This window comes from Pseudophryne corroboree, chromosome 5 (genome assembly GCF_028390025.1).
Source record: "Pseudophryne corroboree isolate aPseCor3 chromosome 5, aPseCor3.hap2, whole genome shotgun sequence".
Lineage (NCBI taxonomy): Eukaryota > Metazoa > Chordata > Amphibia > Anura > Myobatrachidae > Pseudophryne > Pseudophryne corroboree.
In genome coordinates, this window is record NC_086448.1 from 785,047,104 (window position 1) to 785,067,467 (window position 20,364).

At 47.5% G+C, this 20,364-nt stretch overlaps 1 protein-coding gene and 1 non-coding gene across 2 annotated transcripts in view; both read right to left on the reverse strand.

The window, feature by feature from the left end:
• The window catches only part of ATAD2 (ATPase family AAA domain containing 2), a 113,184-nt gene that overhangs the window by 67,660 nt on the left and 25,160 nt on the right, over nucleotides 1–20,364 (reverse strand). The window contains exons 4-7 of the mRNA XM_063924386.1: nucleotides 6,243–6,411; nucleotides 5,683–5,785; nucleotides 2,220–2,310; nucleotides 1,599–1,733 (exon numbers count right to left, since the gene is read on the reverse strand). Of these exons, the coding sequence (XP_063780456.1) occupies nucleotides 1,599–1,733; nucleotides 2,220–2,310; nucleotides 5,683–5,785; nucleotides 6,243–6,411 (498 nt within the window). The remainder of the gene's footprint in view (nucleotides 1–1,598; nucleotides 1,734–2,219; nucleotides 2,311–5,682; nucleotides 5,786–6,242; nucleotides 6,412–20,364) is intronic.
• Nucleotides 11,992–12,110, reverse strand: LOC134929749 (5S ribosomal RNA). The gene has a single exon (XR_010178630.1). It is a non-coding gene; the product is annotated as a 5S ribosomal RNA (ribosomal RNA).

Below are 20,364 nucleotides of genomic sequence, written 5' to 3' on the forward strand. Positions count from 1 at the left end.
GCTCGGTTACTACATTTCAAGGACGTATAGCTCCTGTTGAAACCCGATCGGTGGGTGACGGGGGTCATATCCAGAGGATATATTTTGGATCTCGAGGAACCAGTCCCACATCGTTCCTTCGTCACCCCTCTCCCGAGTGAGCCCTCCAAACGTCAAGCAACGGCCACCCTTCTACACAATAGTGTAATTCTTCCAGTTCCCGACCAGCAGAAAGGTCAGGGTTTTTACTTGAGTCTCTCGTAAACAAACCCGGACGGTCGTTCCGTCCCATTTTAAATCTCAAATGCCTAAATCCGTATCTCTGTCCAGAGAGATTCAAGATGGAATCCATACGTTCAATCATCACGGCCATGGAACCGGAGGAATATTTGGCTTCCATAGACATTAAGGATGCATACCTACATGTTCCCATTTGGACAGGTCACCAATGTCTTAAGATTTGCAGTCGGCCCTTGGTATTTTCAGTTTCAAGCTCTTCCATTCAGGCTCTCCACGGCCCCTCGGGTGTTAACAAAGATCATGGGACATATCGTGGCAGTTCTAAGATGCCACGGAGTCAACATTACGCCTTACTTGGACGATCTCCTAATCAAGGCTCCATCGGAGTCTATTCTTCACCAGCACTTGAAACTCACGATAAACACCCTTCAGTCATTCGGATGGATAATAAATTTTCCAAAATAGTCACTACTTCCTTCCCAGAAGATGATATTTCTGGGACTCTTATTTGACACCAGGAATCAGAGAGTTTCTTCCTCAGGACAAGATCCAGGATTTACAGTCCAGAATTCTTACACTGTTACAACTGCCGAAGGTTTCAGTTATCAGAAGCTTGCAGGTGTTAGGCAAGATGGTTGCAACCTTTGAGGCAGTTCCATACGCAAGATTTCATGCCCAACCCCTTCAGGCTCAGATTCTTTGCTGTTGGTTGCGGATGGGTCCACACATCAACTTACAGTTGTTCCGATTGGCAGGTCTGTGTTGACAATCGCTCCACTGGTGGCTTCATAGCCACAATCTAACCAGGGGAGCTCCGTTTGCAATTTGGTCTTGGAGGATGGTCACCACGGACGCCAGCCTCACAGGTTGAGGTGCAGTGTTTCAGACTCATCACTTTCAGTCATTGTTGTAGATCAACATTTTGGAACTGCGAGCGATCGATATGCGCTCATACAGATACAATCCAGGGTCCCGGGTCCTCCCCCAGCACTGCACCTGTTGACTATGTGAGATCAAGGCAACGTATAATATGGGTCCCAAGAAATAGTAGAGTAGGACCCAATTAGTGCTCAGCACGATCACTACTTCTATGCAGGCTTAGAGAGCGCGGCTGGCTCCATTAGACAATTTCAAAATAAAGGACTTGTAAGGCAGCCAATCAAGGTATAGATGAATAGGGCGAACATGAGTTAACGCACTCTGTCAATCTCTTCACTCTATTCACCATACACCATTGTTTCAAATAGGAAGTAGAAAAGAAAACAAAAGAATCCAGCCAACATCACACAAAGGATGCTGCAGTCTGCATGTTTGTTCATCACATTACACCTGCAGAAGACAACTGACAGCTACAGACTACCCGTGTACTCTTCCTGTACCTTGTAATGGGACTTGATACGGCACAACAGTTTTTCTCTGTCTCAGTTCGTAACGTTTTTGATTGTCTTCTTCGCCGTCTTCATCCTCATCTTCGTCTTCATCCTCTTCTTCATGATCTTCTTCCTCAGAGGACTCTAGCAAATCACAAAGTATTAATTGTATTTAACAAAGTTATGGCGTTGGCATGATACACACAAGACCAATATGAAACCACATTCCCAGAAGTTTAACATGACAGATTCTACAGTTCCATACTGTAAATCTGGGTCACCGCTCCCAATGAAGAGTATTTAGAAGTTTAAATAGGATAAATATGGCCAAGAGAGAGATGCTATTTTTCATATTATTTTCTCTAAAGGGAGCACATTGAGGACATGCATGTGGAGGCATTGTGGAATATATATTAAAAATAAAATAAAAAAAAAGAAAGAAAGCCATTCAGACGCACAGCAACAGACCTCAGCTGATCGGTTCTTAAGTCAACACTTCCCGAGAGAAAGCGAAGTATCAATGATATCCAGCATTCTTATTAACATAATGCACATACAGTGTCACACGATGGGGGTGGAGGCCCAAAACACAGATTAAGCAACTGAAATAATGACTGGCTCATGGCTCACCTCCACTTTCCTCTTGGTTGTCTGTGGTTTCTTCATCAAGTTGTGGAACTTCACGTTTTCGCTTCACACGGGAATACATATCAAGATTGTCCTTAGCAATAAAAGAAAAGAAAAAAAAAAAAAAAAAAAAAAAAAAAGTAGTGTGAATAGCTGCCTGTTCCCAAACTCACCACAGGGAACTTTAAGGAACAGTACACCAAACGAGTGCCACTAGCTAGTAAGAATTTCATATTGTGAAGAGAACAGGATAATAAATCTTTCTCCCTAATCAAGGTGCTTTACTTACAATAAAAAGCACTTCGTACAAAAGATTTGAGTACTACAGCAATAGACAAAGCACACGGAAATTAAGAAAGAATGACTAAGACCTATGGAGCATTGTAAGCATACAGCAGGATTAGTCCAGACATTTTGGGTAACAACTTCTGGGGTGACCAATATCCCACAGAACGAGAGGCAGTGATCGCAAAAACGCGCTATAGCGCGTATTTTACCCTGAAACGGTCACCAGGGACCCACTTTTAGAAGATGAGCGAGTCCCACAGGACGCGCTCATTCAAGATCTGTGTCAGCGCCCTAGCCAATCAGCGGCACACAGGAGGTGACTGGCTGCTTCCCCAGCCAGTCACCTCCTGTAGTCTCCAGCAAATCATAGCCTGCGGTGTCTCCCTCTCATTGGCCGCCAGTCCGGCATGCTGCGGCTTTGAATCCTCCTCCCGCTGATCCTAGGCTCTGCTGCCAGCACATATGCTGGCATGTATCTGTGCTGCAGCACTGGCAGAGACTGGCCCCACTCACCCAGCAGTGTCACAAGCGCCCTCCTCCTATGCAACGGTGAGTGCCGCTCGAGTCTGTAACTGCTCCATGCGGCAGAGGGGGGGGCAGCGGGGATTGCCGGAGAATACATGTGCTCTTCCGGCAGGAGATGAGAGCTGGTGCCTATGTATGTGCTGCGGGGAAGGAGGGAGTGAGCGCCGGTGACTGTTTGTGTGTTGTGTGGGGGGGGGGGGGGGAGAAGAGGCGAGAGCTGGTTGCTAGATATGTGCTGGGTGGGGGTTTAGAGCTGGCTCCTACATCTGTCACACTGGGCTCATCACCAGAGCAGGAAGAGGACCAGAGCTGCTGCACTACATGTCAGTCATCACTCCTCCCCTCGGCACCCCCACTGACACCCGTGATGACTGGGCACCCCCTTCCCTCGCTGACACCCGCAATCACCCCCTCCACTGACACATGTGATGACTATGGACACCCCCTTCCCGCGCAATCATTGTGGACACCACCCTCCCCCACTGACACCCGCAATCACTGTAGACACCCCCTCCACTGACGACCACGATCACTGTCTGGGGACAACTGGGGGTCAGAGATGGTGGCTACAATGTGTATAACGCACTGTACCTGGAGCAAAGTGTATAACGCGCTGTACCTGGAGCAAAGTGTATAACGCGCTGTACCTGGAGCAAAGTGTATAACGCGCTGTACCTGGAGCAAAGTGTATAACGCGCTGTACCTGGAGCAAAGTGTATAATGCGCTGTACCTGGAGCAAAGTGTATAACGCGCTGTACCTGGAGCAAAGTGTATAACGCGCTGTACCTGGAGCAAAGTGTATAACGCGCTGTACCTGGAGCAAAGTGTATAACGCGCTGTACCTGGAGCGGGATGCGGTCAAGATGCCGGCGGCCGGAATCCCGGCGGTCGAAATCCCGACGCCGGAATCCGACCGCCACAAGGCCCAACATATTCACCCTCCGTGGGTGTCCACGACACCCATAGAGGGAGAATATAATAGTGTGCCGAGCGTAGCGAGGCACCGAGCCCACAGCGTGGCGAGCCCGCAAGGGGCTGCGTTCCGCTCGCCACCCCTGTCGGGATTGTGTGGTCGAGATTCCGGCGTCGGTATTTCGACCGCCGGGATTCCAGCCGGCAGCATTTAGTACGGACCCCCCTGGAGCAAAGTGTATAACGCGCTGTACCGGGAGCAAAGTGTATAACGCGCTGTACCGGGAGCAAAGTGTATAACGCGCTGTACCGGGAGCAAAGTGTATAACGCGCTGTACCGGGAGCAAAGTGTATAACGCGCTGTACCGGGAGCAAAGAGTATAACGCGCTGTACCGGGAGCAAAGAGTATAACGCGCTGTACCGGGAGCAAAGAGTATAACGCGCTGTACCGGGAGCAAAGAGTATAACGCGCTGTACCGGGAGCAAAGAGTATAACGCGCTGTACCGGGAGCAAAGTGTATAACGCGCTGTACCGGGAGCAAAGTGTATAACGCGCTGTACCGGGAGCAAAGTGTATAACGCGCTGTACCGGGAGCAAAGTGTATAACGCGCTGTACCGGGAGCAAAGTGTATAACGCGCTGTACCGGGAGCAAAGTGTATAACGCGCTGTACCGGGAGCAAAGTGTATAACGCGCTGTACCGGGAGCAAAGTGTATAACGCACTGTACCGGGAGCAAAGTGTATAACGCACTGTACCTGGAGCAAAGTGTATAACGTGCTCCATCTGGCGCAATATGTATAAAGTGCTCTACCTGGCGCAGTGTTGATAGGAGGTTCTACCTGGTGCAATGTGTATAAGCTGCACTACTGTGTGGTGTAATGTGAATTGGCACTATTATGTGGTCACGCCCCGTCCCCTTGAAGCCACGCCCCTAACATTTTGCGGCACGCACTGCCTATCCTTTGCTGTCTGGGAGGTGGAACACCAATTCACTTTCTGCCTAAGGGCACCAAAATGTCTAGTTACACCTCTGGTGCAGGGTGTCCTGCATGCTACACAGCCCAGCAGCATTGTCACACCATCCCCCCACCTTGCAACACTTTTGTAGTGTCCAAACAAGATTAATACGAACCTTCATTCCAGAAAAAGACCGGTAGGACCCCAGATTTTAAAAGTGAGGGGTCCCTGGGACCCACTTTCTTTTGGCTCAGCGCGATCACTGAAGAGGTATAGGTATACATGTTGATATGGTCTTACTGACGATTTGTATAGGCATGCAAACAAAGCTCACGTACTGTACAGAGAATGCTCAGAAAAAAAAACAACCCATCATCTAACTTCCCATACAAAGTATGACTTCTATATACTAGTAGAAGGATAATACCCATAGCAGTTATATCACGTAAGACCTATTCCAATGAAGTTACCAATTTAAAGAAATGGTTACTTTTAGTTCATACCAACATTACAAGGGTTAACCATATGGTAAATGTAGTGAGGAACTACTAGTTATGACAGTGTTTCCTAAACTCTAGGTACACTAACAGTCCAGGTTTTAAGGCTATTCATGGTTGAGCACAGATGATATAATCAAACTGTCTAAAATGCAAATTAAATCACCTGTGCTCAAGCATGAATATCCTTAAAGCCTGGACTGTTATACGGGGTACACGCCGGTCGATGTATCGTTCGTCATACAGACGATCAGGATGATTAAAAAAAAAAATAAAGATTTACTTCTTCAGTGTCATTGAAAACTGTGATGTCATCAAGCTCTCGCAGTCGGCGACGGCGCATCTTCTTCATGTCATCCATTTTTTGCAGTACAGCTTCAGCAGTGCTGAAACGAGACAGATTTTTGTTGTGGAAATACTACTACGCCAGTGATTACAAAGCATGTGTAACACTGCTCCGCAACATAAAAAACACTTTTATAGCATTCACACAACTATAGGAAAACTTCAACAATCTGGCATGACCTGCTACGTTGACACAGTTGTGCACTACTCAAGTATTTACACCGATAACCAAAAATGACTCTCTCTCAGCATCATGCTATGGCCGAACGTATAGTGTTACAGGTCAGATTTCAATAACAAAAGATAATAAACATTCAAACATCTGGCAAATGGGCACTGGCCAGATTATGGGGTCTTCCTAATCAGGATTCAACATCAAACACGTTACTCCGCCTGCTTATAATCTTGACCAAAACTGTGCCTAGTACAATTAAAATGTTATGCATCCATTGCAGAATCACTAGTCAAGACACTTCCAAGTAAATAATTTTTACACACTTTGTGATCAACTTGTCAAACAGGACAGACTGATTTGTGGTGCTATATCGGCTTCTCCTGATCCGGCCGCTGCGGCGAACTTCAACATCACCGTTTTCAGTGTGGGCAGTAGCTTTCTCTGCACTTCTCGTCCTCTTCAACGGCCTGTTCTCTTCAGTTGGCAGCTCACCTGAAAATATAAAAGTTGCACGTACTTTAGTTTTCAATAAAATCAAGGCCTGGACGTGTGCAGAGAACTGTACACGTTGATCTGATCCTGTATCCTGATACATAGTAAGGTAACAATCTGGGTCCTGTATTGATAGTAAAAATAGGATTTTGGTACTTACCAGGTAAATCCTTTTCTTTGAATCCATAGGGGGCACTGGAGTACTCTTGGGATATGGACGGTTTCCGCAGGAACAAGGCACTGAATATTCAAATTTAAAACTCTCCTCCCCTCCATATCCCAGAGTACCTCAGTGTTTTTTACTGAGCCGAACAGGAGCGATAGAAAGGTTGACAATGGAGAATTACATAACAGAACGGACAACAATAAAGTTGACACATAACGCGACTGACAACTAAACAGTTGGCACTATAACCGATAGAACTTGAAACTTGAACCAGTCGGTGAGAATCTGTTACCATAAGATCCCCTGAACTTACCACAAACCAGGTAAAACTGCTCTGGGTGGGCGTCCAGTGCCCCCTATGGATTCAAAGAAAAGGATTTACCTGGTAAGTACCAAAATCCTATTTTCTTTTTCATCCACTAGGGGTCACTGGAGTACTCTTGGGATGTACCAAAGCTTCCCCCGTGGGCGGGAGAACAGTTTGGCACTTGTAACACTAAGCGGCCAAAGCTAGATGCTGATGCCGCAAACGTATCAAACTTGTAAAAGCGCACAAACGTGTGCACTGATGACCATGTAGCCGCACGGCAAAGCTGCGTCGTAGAAGCCCCACGACCAGCTGCCCACGAAGTTCCCACCGAACGTGTGGAATGAGCTGTTACGGATGTAGGCGGCTGTAACCTAGCATGAAGGTAAGCCTGACGTATGGTCCGTTTAATCCATCTGGATAAGGTCTGCTTAGAAGCTGGCCAACCCATCTTGGCAGCATCATAGAGAAAAGAAAATTTGTGGCAGGGGTCAGTTTCTTGGGGTGCACTCCATCCCATTTACAAAATAATTTAACAATTTCATAGATTCATTACTGAGTACATATTCTCAAACAGAGACAACCAATATCCACGTGGAACATTCCTAACTAACGTTCCACCTATGATATTATTATGGCCTACTTATTGGCCATACTAAAGAGAAATATTTAAAACCATATAGAAATAGAAAAACGTGAAGAAAAAAGAAACTTTATTAGACAGATTTCTGTCTTATGTGGAAATAAAATATGCTTAAAACCAAATCATGTGCCGCTTATTATTTCTTATATATTCAATATACTCTTATGATGAGTACAAATGTTTATAGCCCCAACCGTTTATATGTGTATTCACTATAGGTAATAATATATTGTTGTCCTTGCTATAGATATCTATGTACAAAAAATACTTACACCTATATACGAATAGTATTCCACATATTATATGTGTGTTAGTGTATATTGATCTTGTCTGCAGACAAGACTGAATTGATACATTATAAACACCAAGGCTGTTATTAAACATTTGTTGCTATCTCCTACACACCAGGCAAATACTATATTGAAAATCAGGATTTTGGTACTTACCGATAAATCCCTTTCTCCGATTCCACAGGGGCCACTGGAGTGTAGTTACAATGGGGAGATAGTAGGTGGTATTGGTAGCTGGCACTTTAAAAATTCTCACACTGTGGCTAGCTCCTCCCCTACTATCTCCCCTCCAAGCCAGTCTACGTTAAACTGTGCCCGAGGAGAGCTGTAATAAACAAACCGTAAGGTAGAGGAGGTTAACGACGCCCTGTAAACCAGGCGAACACAAACTAAACCTGGAACAGAACCTGACAAAAAACCAGGCTAGCCTGAAACCAACAAGCAGTCATATGGTGATCTGCAATCGTTAATCAAACAAAAATCAGGAGAAACAGCGCTGGGCGGGCGTCCAGTGGCCCCTGTGGAATCGGAGAAAGGGATTTATCGGTAAGTACCAAAATCCTGATTTCTCCTTCATCCACTAGGGGCCACTGGAGTGTAGTTACAATGGGGACGTCCCAGAGCTCCCAAAAAACGGGTGGGAAAGCGCTGAGAGTCCTGTAAAAACTGCTCGGCCAAACAGTGAAGCAGAGGCCGTAAAAGTGTCAAACTTGTAGAATTTGACAAAACGAATGTCGGTTTGACCAAGTAGCCGCCCGACAAAATATTCATGGAGACCCCGCGGGCGGCTGCCCACGAAGGTCTTACAATGCGCGTAAAGCGCGCTGAAATGGAAAACGGAGGTTCCCTAGTAACCGCCAAGAAGACTGTCTGATGATCAGATGTATCCAACTGTCCAGCATATGCTGGGGCCCCGGCTATTTAGTACGGGAGCATCGTCCAGAGCAAGGAAGAAAAAACACTTCATCGAATAGCCTGAGACCTCTGTAGAGAGAGTTGACGAGCCCTGACAACATTCAGAGAGGATTGAAAACCACTAGTGTCAGATTTATATGAAAAATGGACCTCCCCTCTGGAAGAAACGACCGCTGAGGCCGAAGCCGAGCCCGGGGAGTTGCCAATAGAGTACTCCCTGAACAAGAGGCCGAACTTACGGCCGCTAGGCTAATCTCATTTGGAAGAAAAGCGAAAAAAGGCAGAGACCTAAAATTCCGGTCAGTGTGGTTTGAAGCGCAGCGGAGCAAAAAACCTCCCAGAGAAACCAAAGATGAATGGTAACTGGAAGAAGGGGGAAAAACCCCTTTTATCTTCATTATGTTCCATAAAGTTTTCCCAAAGTGGCAAAAGCGAGAAGAGGTAATAGACTTCTGAAATCGGAGCCCAGTAGGCCTAACCGAACTAGGGAACTCCTCCCTTCTGAGGTCTCGTGAACAGTCACACGGGTAACCGAAACCAGTGTAAAATTGAACAAGGAGAAAAAAGGAGCCTGTTGAAGTAGACAGTCCAGTCGAGGTAGGAGCCAAGGCTCCTCTACTGACAACAGGCGTATCTGTATCTTCAAGTCATGCGTGGCCCAACCAGCGCCACCGAGAGGACTAGCACGCATAATCCCCTCCTGTGTTACTGAACATGAAGTAGAAATAGAAAAGGGGGCAGGATAGAATAACCAGAAAACTCCCCGGAGCCCTGAGGGCCTCCACGGCTACTGCCGTCCGAGAATAATAAAGGGTTAAAGAGTCAGTCAGAACGCCCTGAGGTCGATCCGAAATCTCCGCCCACAGCGGACCAGCTGACAAAACTCCGGGGCATGTTCCCTCACCCAGGAGTCTGACCTGGTGGCTTGATCTGGAAACAAGATTGTTGTCCCCCGTTCCGAGAGGAATGGAGGCGACCACTCATTACGTCGCAACTTGACTGAAGAAATAGAGTCTCTGGTGCCGAGGAATGAAAAAACCTCTGACGGACCGTGTTGAGAAACGTCTATGCGGAGCATAAATTGGATCTGTGTCGAATCAGAAGCTCGTGGATCCTCCGGATATTCAGAAGCCACCTAATGTACAGAGTGGGATAGTAGCAGTAAATTGTCCCATTAGGGAACCAACGTCACCCACTGCCCTTGAAAAAGAGTTATTCTGTTATCTTCCTAAACTCTGTGGGAGCGGAAGAGAGAAGAGTAAAGGACTTACAGTGAAAATGAGAATCCTGTTAAGGGGGAATCTGAGAAAAGCCTGTCCAACGGAAATCAGTAAACAGGCATCTCTGAAGACAAGGGACACGTAAAACTCCCTTTCTTGTTTAAACTAGCAATCACAGACTAAAAGGATTGTAAGGCCAGAATAGGCCTGTCCGAACCACTTGGCTTCGGAACGTGAAAAGAAAACAAAGGCCTGAGAACTGTCCTAATTCAAATGATATGTGAAAAACAGGGATCAACACCCTTTGCGGTTAGAAACCTATGGAGCGCAGCCTGCAGTATGACTCTTGTCATCGTAAATCAGCCGACCCATGCCGAGGGACTCCTGAGACGGTTGTAACCGCCCAAGCCTTCTCCCATCGACCTGCGCCTACCCTGGGACCCTGCAGGTGTAATGGGTGTATAGGATGACATAAAATCAGACTGGACTGAGGATGTTGAACCTCTGCTTCAGCCTTTTTACCCTGAGAACCCCTGGCGACGAAGATATCACCCGTGTGGAGTCAAAAACCTGAAAGGGCACGAAAAAATCTAAAGGGAAGACCAGTAAAGGTTTGTCTTTTGGAGCTGGGGCAGTAGTAGGAGAAATCAAAGTGGACCTACCTCCATTGGTTCAAGAAATCCTGCAGAAAGTTCCTTCCCCAGAACCATCTGCCCCGTAGGATTTCATGTTTACTTGTCACTGTCGCAGCCCCAGAGGTCGTCGGGTTAAGACAGCCCAAGCGAAGATGCAGGGTCCGAGTCTGTAGACATGGAGACCTCCAAGGAACATAAAGCAGAATCGTGATTCTGACCTGTATCAAAGTATCAATTGATTCTGATGCGAAGCATCCTGTAACCTAGAGGACAATTGTTCCCCAACCTACCTGCTCCGGATACGGTAGAACCATGCTGCCGCATATGTCGATGGATCCCTGAGCAAGGTTGCCTCAGGAAAACGGCGGCTTGATGGACCGGCGATACACCGAGGTGTATACCCTAGAGAGGTTCTGATACCATCTCCTGCCATCTGCGGGGAAAAGATAGGAAAACAAACCTTGTTTGATACCTGATATTGTGTATTCGGGTGTCTGTCGGCCGCCTACCGGAGCCTGCCCAGCTCATCCGAAACTGAACCAGTCGCTGTCATTTTCGTCAATGGCGTGGAACCCTGATGGACTTGACGTGTCCTCCTCCTTTACCTGCAGTATCAGATGAACTGCTGTATTATGTACCTGTATATTCTGAGACACTGGTTCAGATCCACAGAAAACAGACATCAGTAATGCATGGAATGTTAGCAAAGTTTCTTTTTGGAAAGGTGTGTTTGGTCCCGCTGTGATTTGATCCTGTGACCTTGGAAACCAAAGTCCAAGGGCTTACCTGATGAGCTATTGTCTGGTTAATAGTGACATTACCTGCATCATTGATCAAACAGGGGTGTGCAGGTGCGTGGAGGGCGGAGCAGATGGCTCCGCCGCATACTTCACACCTAAGAGGGAATTCTTCGACTATCCCAGGAGAGACAAACGAAAGGAGAAAAGGTGGGTTAAATAAACAGAGCCCTACGTAAGGTCTGCACTATAATGTGTAGTGACCGATACGATTAAAATAAACTTTCTGGAGCAGCGGAGACCTGAACCAGCAACGCTGCGCTGTGGGACAGGAGTCTTAGCCCTAGGCTATAGGAGTTCTCCTTAAAGTTTTGTTTGGATTCAAACCCCTGTTCAGATACCCGCTACTAGCGTACTGAGCCGCAGCGCTATTTGTCTGATGCCTTACACGCATTCCACAATTACAAAATAGCATTAGTAACTAGTGACAACAAGGAATAATAAAAGGAAGGCAACACCCCGCCCTGTATTTAGTGTACCGCTAATTAAGGTGCACCAGATGTTTCTCTGAGGTTCCGCTGGCTTTTCAAAATGGTGACCAGCCTGTGAGAAAGATGGGGGAAAATGTTATGTGCAAGATGTTGTTATTAGAAAACATTGCGGAAGTAGCCTACAGCACCTGGTATTCCCAGGCGGTCTCCCATCCAAGTACTAACCAGGCCTGACCCTGCTTAGTTTCCGAGATCAGACGAGATCGGGCGTGTTCAGGGTGGTGTGGCCGTAGGCTTTTATCCCCTATATCTGGTATTTTATGGATTTATCTATATACATACCTACACGCACTTAAATATATATATCTATATATATATACATGCACAAACATAACTATATATGTATATATACACACACACCGTAGGTAAATAAATACTGCACAGTAGATCCTTTTAATTATTATTGAGCTGAGTCCCAGCTACTGTAATAGAGCAGGTTCCCTGATTTGCAAGTAGGGAAATGCTGGGTATAGAGGACTCTACTGCAGGAGGAATGTATCTATATTTCAGCAGCCTGAAGTATCGAAAAGTTACAAATCCCAGAGCTGTTGCCTAGCGACGGGGAGACCTGGGAGCCCGCTGAGTAAAGCGGGTTAACTGTTAATATACCTGGGACTTTATTTGTATTTGTCTCTGAGTATGCAAGATTAGCCCACTGGGCTATAGGAGACACTGCAAATATGAAGCCAGGTCTGTGCAGGGAGGAAATGGCCGCCAGAGTGAAACTCCTCTGGGCTATGCGATAAAATCTATATAGTGGATAACTGGATTAGTGCTGAGCCACTCTGACTATATCACATTCTCCTCAGCACCATGTGCATTAAACTCACATAAATGCCTATTACACTATAACAGTGGCCGGGGAGCGGAGAATGCTGAGCCCGCTGTACAGAGCAGGAGTTAGCTCCGCCCCCCGGCTATGGCGCCTTATTGCAAAACTAAGCGGGAAGCGAGCTGTACCCTCCGCTGGGCCTGCGAGTCACCGCCGGGGAGCGCTGAGCGCTGAGCCCGCTATACAGCGCTAGTAGAGCCCTGTATCTGCTAGCCGCCGCCGGGGAGTGTTGCGCTGAACAGAGCGCGAGTCGCCGCCTGGGAGCAGGGAGCGCTGAGCTCGCTCTACAGAGCGGGACTTAGCTCCGCCCCCTCCGTACAAGGCGCCAAATTTAAACATTGCTTTGCGCTCGAGCGGGATCCCTGTGCCGGCTCTGTGAGTCGCGCTGAGTGGGGATCTGTGCGGGGGGTGCGGGGAGCTGGGGGAGCAGAGGGTTATCAGAATGACACACACCCGTTTTTCAGTCAGGGTTGTATAAACACATACTCAGCCTCCCCCAATCATCCTGTCTGTTTCTCCATGAGGAGGACAGGTAAGGATACAATAAAGTACATTACAGCCCCAGAGAGCCCTTCTGGAGTGGGTTGTACAACAATAAACAGTGCATTGCTCTAAAAACATACATAGCCACCACAAATAAAGTATACTTCACTCACCACTGTGTTCTTGGTGGATCGGCCCCGACACACGCCGCACGCAGCGGCGTCCAGCCGGAATCTTCTGTGGTGGGGTGGTCCCGACACAAGCCGCACGCAGCGGTGTCCGACCATTTTTGATACTCACCGCTGCCATGCTGCCGGAATCTTCTGCTGGATGGAGTGGCCGCGACACGCGCCGCACGCAGCGGTGTCCGCCAACTCAGGAGAGCTCAGTGTCTCCCTCAGCCGGGGCCCATCCCTAGCCGCACGCAGCTGCGATGGGACCCCGCCGGCAGCTCCCACGGTGCAGACTGGCAGTGGCAGAGCTGCCAGTCTGTGAGTGTGTGTAAGAAAAATAAAATAATAAAGAAAAAAGAAGAAAATTCTTCAGCTAAACCCAAGTGAACCAGCTACCTCGGGCACTTAACTAAGACTGGCTTGGAGGGGAGATAGTAGGGGAGGAGCTAGCCACAGTGTGAGAATTTTTAAAGTGCCAGCTACCAATACCACCTACTATCTCCCCATTGTAACTACACTCCAGTGGCCCCTAGTGGATGAAGGAGAAATAATTGTTAGTAGTATAAGAAAGTCAATAGACACATCATAGCATTAAGGCTGTGATTGAAACGTTACATCTTATACTCATTCCTCCGACTCTCATGGTTAATCCGTGAGATCAATATACACTAACACACATATAATATGTGGAATACTATTCGGATATAGGTGCAAGTATTTCTTGTACATAGATATTTCGCTTTAGTATGGCCAATAAGTAGGCCATAATAATATCATAGGTGGAACGTTAGTTAGGAATGTTCCACGTGGATATTGGTTGTCTCTGTTTGAGAATATGTACTCAGTAATGAATCTATGAAATTGTTAAATTATTTTGTAAATGGGATGGAGTGCACCCCAAGAAACTGATCCCTGCCACAAATTTTCTTTTCTATATATACTTTTGGATCAGTGGGTAGCACCGATATTTACATATGTATGTGTTATGCTCATTATGAACCAAAATATATAATTCCCAATATTAAAATGTATTATCAAACTCCAGGTGCGGGATTTTCCTTTGTAAACCAGCATCATAGAGAACAAACATCGTATCCGTCTTACGAACTGTAGGCGTTCGGGATACATAAACGCGTAAAGCGCGTACCACATCCAAGGTTCCAGAATTTCCTGTCAACACAGGAACTACTATTGGTTGATTGATTTGAAAAGATGACACTACCTTTGGTAGGAAAGCGGGATTCGTCCGAAGTTCCGCTCTGTCATCATGAAACACTAAATACGGTGGCTTGCATGACAAGGCACCCAAATCTGAAACACGCCTTGCCGAAGCTAAGGCTAGTAGAAAAATTGTTTTCCAAGTGGGAAACTTATGCTGCATTCACACCGCAAATGCCGGGTCCTACCCGGTAAGACAAACGTGTACTTACCGGGTGGGATCCGGCATTTGCGCTCCGTTGCAGGCTTCCCGACCCGGCAATATACCGGGTCGGTTGCCATGACAACGGAGGCCGCAGCAGCAGCAGGGGCGGGGGTGGAGGCGGCGTCGGGAGATGAGCTCATCTCCAGCGCCGCCTCTCCCTATCTTGTGAATGGGAACCGTGTCGCATCGACACGGCTCCCATTCACACCGCACCTGACCCGGTAATCAACCCGGGTAAAACCCTTCTTTTTTACCGGGTTGATTTACCGGGTCAGGCGACCCGCTAAATCGCCCAGTGTGCTTTCACATCGCACACTGACCCGGTTCGACGCGGCAATATGCCGTGTCGGTACCGGGTTATTTGTGCGATGTGAAAGGGGTATTAATATCAACTTGTTGTAAGGGTTCAAAATATGAAGACTGTAAGAAATCTAAAACCAGATTCAAGTCCCATGGCGCTGTAGGTGGAATGAATGGAGGCTGTACTCTGAGGACACCTTGCAGAAAAGTGTGTACAGACGGCAATAGAGCCAATCGTCTTTAAAAGTAAATTGACAAAGCAGATACCTGCACCTTAAGTGTAGATCAGAGCTGGCCAAACCGGTCCTCGAGATCTACCAACAGTTCATGTTTTCCAGGCCTCCTGGAGACCTGTCAGTTAGGAATGAATGCAGCACATCTTAAATTAGTAATGACTACACCTGTGCACTAGCCAGGTGGTCTGGAAAATGTGAACTGTTGGTAGATCTCGAGGACCGGTTTGGCCAGCTCTGGTGTAGATAAACGCAGACCTCCATCTAACCCCGTCTGTAGAAATAACAAAAGACGGGATAACTTGAAAGATGATGTCGGAAACTTCTGATCTTCACATCAACCGATATAGGCACGCCAAATTCTGTAATAATGAGCCACCGTAAATGGCTTCCTAGCACGTAACGTGGTTGGTATAACAGATTCTGGAATGCCCTCTCGTCTTAAGAGGGCGGTCTCAACAGCCACCCCGTCAAACGCAGCCGCGTTAAATCGGGGTAAAGGAACGGACCCTGTTGTAACAGGTCTGGACGCAGTGGGAGCGGCCAAGGATCGTCTGCGAGTAGGCCGCGGAGATCTGAGAACCAAGCTCTCCGAGGCCAATGAGGCGCCACTAGTATGACTGTGGCGGACTCTCTTTTGATCCGTTTTAGCAACAGAGGGAGCAGCGGAAACTGTGGAAACGGTGGAAACAGGTACACGAGGCTGTACGGCCACGCGATTGTGAGAGCATCCACCACCACTGCCTTTAGATCTCGTGTTCTGGACACATACTGGGGCGTTTGGTGATTGCGGCGAGATGCCATCAGGTCCACTTGAGGGCAACCCCACCTCTGTACCAAAATGTGAAACACTTCTGGATTTAATGCCCATTCTCCTGGATGAAAATCCCGACGGCTGAGATAATCCGCCTCCCAGTTGTCCACTCACGGAATGAACACAGCCGACAATATCACTTGGTGATGCTCGGCCCAATTGAGGATCCGAGCTACTTCCCGCATTGCCATGCGGCTTCTTGTTACTCCTTGTTTGTTGATGTATGCGACCGCCGTCGCATTGTCTGACTGCACCTGGACAGGCTGAGACCGAAGTATGTGCACTGCTTGTCACAACGCATTGTAAATTGCCCGGAGTTCCAGGATATTTATAGACAGCAATCTTTCGTGTTCCGCCCAGAGACCATGGAGCTGACAATTTTGAATTACAGCTCCCCAACCTCTGAGACTCGCGTCCGTCGTTAGAATTATCCAATTCCAGGCGCCGAACCGTTTCCCAGCGGTTAGATTGTGTACTTTGAGTCACCAGAGTAGAGATACCCTGGCCCGTGGCGACAACCTCACCCTGTGGTGAATATGCAGATGCGAGCCCAACCACTGTGCGAGCACATCCAGTGGAAAACGACGTGAGTGAAATCTTCCGAACTGAAGCGCTTCGAAAGCCGCCACCATTGTGCCTAAGAGGCGAATGCACAAACGTACCGAGACTGTGCGTGGCTTGAGCACCAATTGAACCAGATGACGAATGATCTGTACTTTCTGTTCTGGTAGGTAAATTCTTTGATTTACCGTATCGAGAATCATACCTAGGAATTGCAGTCGTTGAGACGGAATCAGATGTGATTTCTTGAAGTTGACAATCCAACTGTGCTGAACTAGTACATCGTACGAGTTAGCAACGCATGTTGGAGGAGCATCTGTTGAGACGGAGCTTTGATGAGCAGATCGTCCAAGTACGGAACTATTATCACTCCCAGGGATCTGAGATGAGCTATCATCACAGACATTACTTTGGTGAATACCCGAGGCGCTGACGAGAGGCCAAACGGTAGAGCCTGAAACTGGTAATGGTTCTGCCGTATCGCAAACTGCAAGAACCGCTGATGAGGTGGCCAAATCGGAATGTGTAATACGCATCTTTGAGATCCAGCGCAATCATGAATTCCTGTGGCTCTAAACCTGCAATTACCGACCGCAGAGATTCCATCTTGAATCTGTAGTAAGTGACGTACTGATTGAGGCCCTTCAAGTTCAATATTGGCCTGACCGAGCCATCCGGCTTTGGTACCTACAGACTGGAATAACAACCCTGCCCTTGTTGGTGTACAGGGACCGGAATCAAAACTGCTGACTCCAGCAGAGACTGAATGGCAATTTGCAGAACCGCCCTTTTGTCGTCCGACACGGGCAGTCCTGTCTTGAAAAACCGCAGTGGCAGGAGACAGTCAAACTCTATTTTGTAGCCTTTTAACACTAAATTGCGGATCCACCCATCTGTGGACGCCTGGAACCACGCCAAATGGAACGTCTGAAGGCGTGCTCCCACATTTGGAGATCCGAGATGGGCTGGGAGTCCGTCATGCCACTGGCTTGTCGGTGACCTTCGCGTCTTGACGACTGGCGTTGGTTTGTTGGAAACCACGCCCCTGACCTAGTCTACCGGGCGTGGCTGGTCCTCTACCACGGCCTCGAAAGGGCTGAGGCCGAAAGGATTTGAACGCCGGGCCCGAGTATTTCCGTCTAGGTACCGTTGGAGGCAATGGTAAGAAAACAGACTTACCTCCCGTGGCCTCAGCAATCCATTTGTCCAATTCAGGACCAAACAATTTCTCGCCACCGTAAGGTAACGCCTCTATACCTCGTTTGACCTCCGCCTCCGCTTGCCAAGAGCGCAGCCAGAGTGCTCGTCGTGCTGTAACTAGCGACGATGAAAGGCGAGAAGTGAGCTTACAGACGTCAGTAGAAGCTGTACATAGATAATCAGCAGCTTCCCAGATTTGATCAGCGAGAAGTATAAGGTGATCATCATGTAGGGCAGACTTGAGTTCTGTTATCCATACCATGAGCGCCTTAGTTACCCAAATGCCAACCAAACCAGGTCTAAGCAACACTCCTGCTGCTATATACATGGATTTTAGCATAGCTTCTATTTTACGGTCTGAAGGGTCTTTAAGCGTAGTAGCCGTTGGGACTTGGTATGGTTAATTTCTTTGTAAGTTTAGACACAGACGAATCCACCAATGGCGGATTCCCCCATGTAGCTGTCACAGACTCTGGAAACAGGTAACTAGACTTAAATCTGCGAGGTATAGAAAACAGTTTATCCGGATTCTTTCGTGTTTCCAGTAACATCTTATTAAGAGATTCCGAAACAGGAAAACACATCGGAGTCCTCTGTCGTTTAGCAAAGACGACATCATTTGTCAGAGACTCCTCAGTTTCTGTAAACTTCACAGACTGATGCACCGCTCTGATGAGATTATCAATGCCTGGGCTGTCAAAATCTTCACTATCGGACTGCTGGTCTACTTCGCCCTCCTCACAGTCATCTTACACACTGAGGTCTGGCATAGAATCATCAGAATGCAACATAGCAGAAACTGGTAAATCATAAGGCAAATTAAATTTATCCCTACTACCCAAAATGGACTTACACTGTTGGCAAGGCTGAGACCCCTCCGGTAGTCCTAGCGGTCTCACCCTAGACTCAGATCTTGCCGCTTCCCGCTCCTGTCGAGCGGCGGCCAATTCTGATTGCAATCCAGCCATGACATCTGCTAGCATAGCCCATGGAGGGTCCGGGGATGAAACCGGCTTTGAAACCGGAGCAGAAATCGTATTCGTAGCTGAATCCACAAAATATACTGTACATGTGGTAGATCCATCCGGTAACACACTCTTACAGACATGGCAGGGGAACTGCTTTTTTGGTTTTGCTGGTGCCTTACTCATTATGCAGACAGACAACACAATATACAAAGACAGACAACTTGCACGACTCAGTAAAATAGTACTAAGGTGTGTGTGTATATATGTATATGTATGTATATATATATATATATATATATATATATATATATATATATATATATATATATATATATATATATATATATACACACACACATATACATACACACATACATACATATACACACACATACATACATATACACACACATACATACATACATATACACACACATACATATATATCTGGCCAAGTGCAGTACACGTGGCCGGTACTATATGAAATCTGATCCCAAATTCCCACTCGCACCCCTGCGCCTCCGGTGGAGTAGAGATGTAGTACTGGAACGTTCTGGAATCACAACAGGAAGACAGGAAGCATGGTTAAAATGGCCCCCATGCCTCACAGTGCGGGGTATATTTAACAAGTGCAGCCAACCCGTTAATATAGGCTTAACAGCCTAGTTCATTAATGTCACCCTTTTGCAGCCCTCCGCTAATGTGTATCCTTCCCCCCCTTCTGCTCCCTCCCCCGTGGCCCGTGTACCGCTGTCTGAGCGGGAGTTACCGGGGAGCGGGTACCCGCGATAGGGTGCAGGGAGCGCTGTAATGGAGAGCGGTCCTGCAGCAGTGGCCGGCGGGCGAGAGCGGCGGAGGAGTGCGGCGCTGATCGGAGCGGTTGCCGGGGCGGCCAGTTAGGAGAGGCGGGCGCAGCTTCTGTGAACATTGTCCCCACACAGCGGGGCGGCAGCGTGCTCTGGGAAGGGATGTGCTGTTTGTACAAAAAGTAAAAGTGAGAAGAAAAAAAAAAATATTCAAAAGTAGTGTGGAGAACTCCACACCAGCCTTGTTGCTACGAGGAGCACAGAAAAAACACTGGGGTACTCTGGGATATGGAGGGGAGGAGAGTTCTAAATTTGAATATTCAGTGCCTTGTTCCTGCGGAAACCGTCCATATCCCAAGAGTACTCCAGTGACCCCTAGTGGATGAAAATAAGAATTTACTTACCGATCATTCTATTTCTCGGAGTCCGTAGTGGATGCTGGGGTTCCTGAAAGGACCATGGGGAATAGCGGCTCCGCAGGAGACAGGGCACAAAAGTAAAGCTTTTACAGGTCAGGTGGTGTGTACTGGCTCCTCCCCCTATGACCCTCCTCCAGACTCCAGTTAGGTACTGTGCCCGGACGAGCGTACACAATAAGGGAGGATTTTGAATCCCGGGTAAGACTCATACCAGCCACACCAATCACACCGTACAACTTGTGATCTAAACCCAGTTAACAGTATGATAACAGAGGAG